The 5,914-nt window shown below is 49.5% G+C and overlaps 1 protein-coding gene across 1 annotated transcript; it reads left to right on the top strand.

Moving 5' to 3' along the window:
• Positions 1 to 141: 141 nt before the first annotated feature.
• On the top strand, positions 142 to 5,166 carry chrd (chordin). Its single transcript, XM_072691425.1, is given in 12 exon segments — positions 142 to 322; positions 446 to 731; positions 827 to 1,068; positions 1,486 to 1,599; positions 1,916 to 2,177; positions 2,180 to 2,206; positions 2,941 to 2,995; positions 3,120 to 3,225; positions 3,455 to 3,554; positions 3,557 to 3,711; positions 4,052 to 4,145; positions 4,265 to 5,166. Coding segments are annotated over 12 exon segments (1,674 nt in total). The 5' UTR covers positions 142 to 154; the 3' UTR covers positions 4,330 to 5,166.
• The last annotated feature ends 748 nt before the right edge of the window (positions 5,167 to 5,914 follow it).

Below are 5,914 nucleotides of genomic sequence, written 5' to 3'. Positions count from 1 at the left end.
TGTTTCGGCCCTGAGCAGGAAAGAGAGAAGCGCTGGATTAGGGGGTGCATTGCCTCATCTCGCATGCAAGAGCGGGGTCTTTCACTGTTGTCACACACACACACACACACACACACACACACACACACACACACACACACACTCACAGAGGTTTATGAGAAACTTTCGTGCGAGACTTAACGCCTCTCTCTCTCTTCCTCTCTCTTTCTCTCCAGCGCTCCAGAGTGTGATGTCCAGCGGCGATGCTTTGACTCCTCTTAAAACGGGCGCCGTCGGGTCAGCCGTCTTCAGTCTCCATGACAACGGCACCCTGGACTACCAGGTATGAAAGTCCTTCTGCTACCAAGACAGATCAGGCAGGCTCAGACTCAATAAACGCTAGATAGCGCCTCATAGCGCCCCCTACCTGACATTGCGCTCTCCCCCCTTTTCCCGCTCTCCGCAGGTCCAGGTGGCCGGCGTGTCCAGTGCCGTGGTCGGCGTGTCCATCGAGATGAAGCCGCGGCGCCGAAGCAAGCGCAGCGTGCTGTACGACCTGACCGGAGACTTCGTGGCGGCCGCAGGGGGCGGCCGTGCGGTGGGCAGCTATAGCCGAATGGAGGCCAGGCACATCCACATGCTGCTGCAGAACGAGCTGTTCATCAACGTGGCCACGGCGGAGCACAGCGAGGGCGAGCTGAGGGGGCAGATCAGGACGCTGCTGTACAGCGGCCTGGACTCGCAGACGCACGGTGAGTGGAGCCTCGGACATAGCCGCCAGCCACCATAGGCCGAGCGCTGCGGTGATCGTGTAGCTAATCCACATCTTCTCTCTGTGTGCCTCCAGAGCTGCCCTTCCCTCTGGCCGGTCAGTTCGTGTCCCCACCGGTGCGGACGAGCGCAGGCGGACACGCCTGGGTCTCGGTGGACGAGCGCTGCCACCTGCACTACGAGATCGTGGTCAACGGCCTCAGCAAGGGCGACGACCTCATGGTGAACGCTCACCTGCACGGCCTGGCCGAGATCGGGGAAATCGACGAGTCCAAGACCAACCACAAGAGACTGCTGACCGGCTTCTACGGCGAGCAGGTCAGTACGCTTACTGTGCATATATAGGCACACATACATACATACATATATATAGAAAAAATTATCGTTTTTTATTTTTTGATGCAATCTGAATCCGGAGGTTGTTCTTGACCTTGTGTCTGAATTTCAAGATGAGCCGACCAATAGGAATGCTCCAGAATGGCTTGGATGTTTGTTATTTTACATAGACGTTCATTGAAAGTTAGGGCGGTTTTTTCCTTCTCCTGAAAAGTTGCACATTTGAAGTTTTCCAGTATTTTCGGTGCAGCCTATATATATTTTGAGAGCAGAACAGTCGAGCGAGGGAGAAAAAGGAAAAGCACACAAAGGATCTCTATGCTGTTTTTTCATTTCATAAGGACTTATGACTAAATACTAAATTACACACCTGGCTTTCTCTCCTCTCTCGCTTTCCAGGCCCAGGGCGTTCTGAAGGATCTGAGCGTGGAGCTGTTGAGGCATTTGGACAAAGGCACTGCTTTCATTCAAGTCAGCACCAAGATGAATCCTCGGGGAGAGATACGAGGACGGGTAAGCACACACACACACAGAGGAACACACACACACACACACACACTCTCGCTCCATTGCTATTGCTTAGTTCTCCAAGACTCCAAAGTCTGCAGAAACTCTGAATCACAAATTACATCCCATTCCCAAGTCTCCATGGAACTTGGTTTATTACCGTAAACAGTGTAAAAAAAAAAAACTGCTGCTGTAAATATCCCGGCCGAGTTTCCCGTAGATGTTGACGCTTCCTCCCAACCGTCCAAAAAATCCCAGGGGGCGTCTATGGAACGCAAGCAGTGGGCCGGTTGATAACGTGGCTCCTTTTCCCCCTCCCCAGATCCACGTTCCCAACAGCTGCGAGTTCGGCTCCCGCGGCGAGGTGGTTGAGGAGGCGGAGTTCGACGACCTGGTCTTCGTGCGGGACCCCGAGGAGCTGAGGAAAGACCCCCACACGTGCTTCTTTGAGGGCGAGCACCACGCTCACGGTTCTCGCTGGACGCCCCACTACAACTCCTGCTTCAGCTGCACCTGCCAGAAGAAGACGGTCATCTGCGACCCCGTCATCTGCCCCGCCCTCACCTGCCCGCACACCTACCAGCCGAGGACAAGTGCTGCCCGGCCTGCGACGGTAAGCGCCTTTACAGCGTCCAGACGTCTGTTACTTTCATTTCAGTCAAAAGCCCAGAAGCAGTTTACAGTGTAAAGTTTGATATCAGTGTAAAGTGTAAAGTTTGACAACAAAGTTTACAGTGTCCGAGTACAAAATGATTACAAAATGACAAAATTAACTAAAAAAAATTACAGTGTAAAGTTACTTTAAAAAACACTTTACGGTTTCAACCTTCCAGTGTAAAGTTTGCAATCAAAATGCACTGTGTAAAGTTGTAAAGTTTACCCTGTACACAGTTCTGAATTTTGGTGATATCAGAACTTACGGCATTATGGGCATTGCGGCAGATGACAAATTTTACAGTGTAAAGTTACATAAAAACACTTTACGCTTTGAACCTTGCAGTCTAAAAAATGCTGGCTATCAAAATGCACAGTGTAAAGGTGCGAAGTTTACAGTGTCCGAGTGCTCTTACACATTTGTCACTTTAACTTTTGTCGAATTTTTACAGTGTAAAGTTACATGAAAACACAGTACGGTTTCAACCTTCCAGTGTAAAGTTTGCGATCAAAAAGTTGAGCCGTGTAAAGGTGTCCGATTTTACAGTTTACAACAAATGTTTACAGCGAAAAGTCACCAGCCAAGGTCGTTTTTCCCAGCCAATTTTAGTGGATGTAAAACTTTACATCGTAAACGTTTGAAGCTTTACAGCAGTTTCTAACTCTTCCTTTTTGTGTTTTTGTGCTTTTCAGAGAGGCAAACCCCCAAGGAGATCCCAGCTGCAGAGAAAGTTGAGGAGCATCCAGAGGTGAGTTTACATCTTTACGCTTCTGTCAGATCTTCTGTCGCCACGACATCATGACATCACAACATCATGACATCACGACTTCTCTAGCTTAATGGCTAATCGGCTTTCTTTGGGTCTTGTTTTAGGGTGCTATTTCGAGGGCGATCAGAAGATGCACGCCCCCGGAACCATGTGGCATCCGTTCGTCCCTCCATTCGGCTACATCAAGTGCGCCGTGTGCACCTGCAAGGTGAGCCTGACCTTTCCTGTGACCACTGTAGATTTGGACATTTGACTTTTAGACTTATATAATTACTTAATATATGTAAGAAATATGCCTATAATAACTAAATATGATATATAATTTGTAATATATACAATAATATATATAATAAACATGTGTATAATAACTAGATATGATATATACTTTGAAATATATTATATAATATATCTATAATAAATATGTCTCTTCCTCCCAGGGCGCCACAGGTGAAGTGCACTGCGAGAAAGTGACCTGTCCGGCGCTCACCTGCAGCCGGCCGGTCAGACGCAACCCATCAGACTGCTGCAAGGAGTGTCCGCCGAGGACACGCCCCTGCCGGAGGAGGGCGAGCTGATGCAGGCGGACGGGACGCGCCACTGCAAGTTTGGCAAGAACTACTACCAGAACAGCGAGAACTGGCACCCTCGCGTGCCGCTGGTCGGAGAGATGAAGTGCATCACCTGCTGGTGTGACGTAAGTTGGCTTCCAGTCCACATGCGTAAAGTTATGTAAAGTTATGTAAAGTTATGTACGATCCCGGATTACCCCAGCAATTAGCCCTGTGTAAACAGCATAGCTGCGCCTGAGCATGTGGAGGTGTTCAGCAGCCTCTGATAGACTCTAGGACATGCTATCTAGAACATGGACACAAGTACGGCCTTAGCTTTTAGCCAAGCAGGAGGACAACAGGCCGAGAAACATATGGGCCTCATTCCAAGGAGCACTTTGGGATTTGTAGTTCCAGAGGCTGATTTCATGCATTCCTAACATACCTCTCTCTCTCTCTCTCGCGCTCTCCTCTCTCTCTCTGCAGCACGGGGTCACCAAGTGTCAGAGGAAACAGTGTCCGCTGCTCAGCTGCAGCAACATTACACGCCGAGAGGGGAAGTGCTGCCCCGAGTGTGCAGGTAATAAACACACACACACACACTTTCACACACACACACTTTCAAACACACACACACTTGAGTTTTGATGAGAACCCGTCCAGCAGAACCTCTGACCATGTTCTCGCTTTCCTCTGCAGACGACTTCACCAAAGAGGAGGAGATGATGAAGATGGTGGAGAAAAAGAAGAGCTGGAGACACTGATCTCCATCCGACCTGCATCTCTCCGTCCCCACGTCCACCCGTCCGCCCGCCCATCCGTCCACTCCCCCTCTCTCCACCTTTACCTGTGAGGCGTAGAAGCGTCTGTTCTGGAAGCGACCGCAGAAGAGAGCACGCGAGAGCTGGCGAGGGGGAAAAAGGCAGGCCGAGGGGCGAAGGAGCGGTGAAGGAGAAAGGAGGTGGAGGGGAGGAGGACTGCCGAGCTGCTGCCGTGTACAGAAAAGTCCTCGTCCGCTTCTCCGAAGATCTGAATGTGGGTTTTTTTCGTTCACGTTTGTACAGATTTTTTTTTTCTCTTTTTTTTCGTTGTTTACGTTAGACTTCACAGCAAACTTCGGCAAACCCACAGCTGTATGTGTGGGGGGGGGGGTTAAATTGGCCTGTTAAAGCTGAGGCTCAGACTTACAAGCCACAGAGGCCGGCAATAAACTCACTGGGTGGCGACAGCCCGGCCCGGCCCGGCCCACCCCGCCTCGCACGTGCTGTGCGCTACGCCTACACCAGCGCAGCTTCCCCCCCCCTTTGGGCCTTGACAGCCAATCCCTGTCAGTATGCGAATGCCAGCCGCGGCCCGATTGTGACGGCGCGGCCAGTCGAGGATCCCGGCTGAAGACTGAAGACTTTGCTCCGCTGTGGACCAAACAAAACACTCTTAGCGAGTGGGAGGGGCTTGACTAATTGATTCCTTTTTCCGGCCAGCCCCGCCCTGCTCCCATTTCGTGTTGCACCTGTCTGGTTTCTATGGATACTATTGTGTAATATTGTATAATTATTTGCTGTATTGTGATTATTATGATGAATATTTTATATTTATTGAGCGCGATGGTTAAGTCAATAAAAGATGTTCTTTATAACCTGGACTATAAGACTCTCTTTCACACGCCACTGGCAGGGCCAGTTGGGCTCTCTCGGGGCCCCGGCTGACAGCGCCGGGTTTTAGGCCTGATAGCAGGCTAGCTTAGCGGGTGGCTAATTACAGTGTTTGTAAGGAAATATGCGATCTGCTCTGAGAAGTACACAGAGTATCACGATATCACAGCTCGGTGAACTATCGTCATGTCGCCCACCCCAGTGACATCACAGCACGTTAAAGTCGAGCTTGTTCACGTTCTTTCCAAAAGTGATACAGCGATACTTTTCCATATTCAGTTTCCACTTCGCTCTCTCTCTCTCGCTCGCCTTCATCTGGGTTGAAAGAATGGGGGAAATGTGACAAACAGATGCAGTCCTCCCCCATCAAACACACACACACACTGCTTGGAGGAATCTTTCCTATGTTGAACAGACACAGACCATATGTAACCACTGCAGTATCTTCTGTGAGGACATCACTTCATACACAGCCCTACACACCAATACACACCTATACACACCAATAAACATATATACACCACTATACACGCATATACACCCCTATACACCCATATAAACGAATATACACACCTGTAAACACCTATACATAGCAATGAACAAATATACACCCCATACACATCAATAAACAAATATACACCCCTATACACATAAATAAACATATATACACCCCTATACACCAATTTAAACACCTATA

The sequence above is a fragment of the Salminus brasiliensis genome, chromosome 11, assembly GCF_030463535.1.
Source record: "Salminus brasiliensis chromosome 11, fSalBra1.hap2, whole genome shotgun sequence".
NCBI classification, from domain to species: domain Eukaryota; kingdom Metazoa; phylum Chordata; class Actinopteri; order Characiformes; family Bryconidae; genus Salminus; species Salminus brasiliensis.
This window is presented reverse-complemented; position numbering and strand designations above follow the sequence as displayed.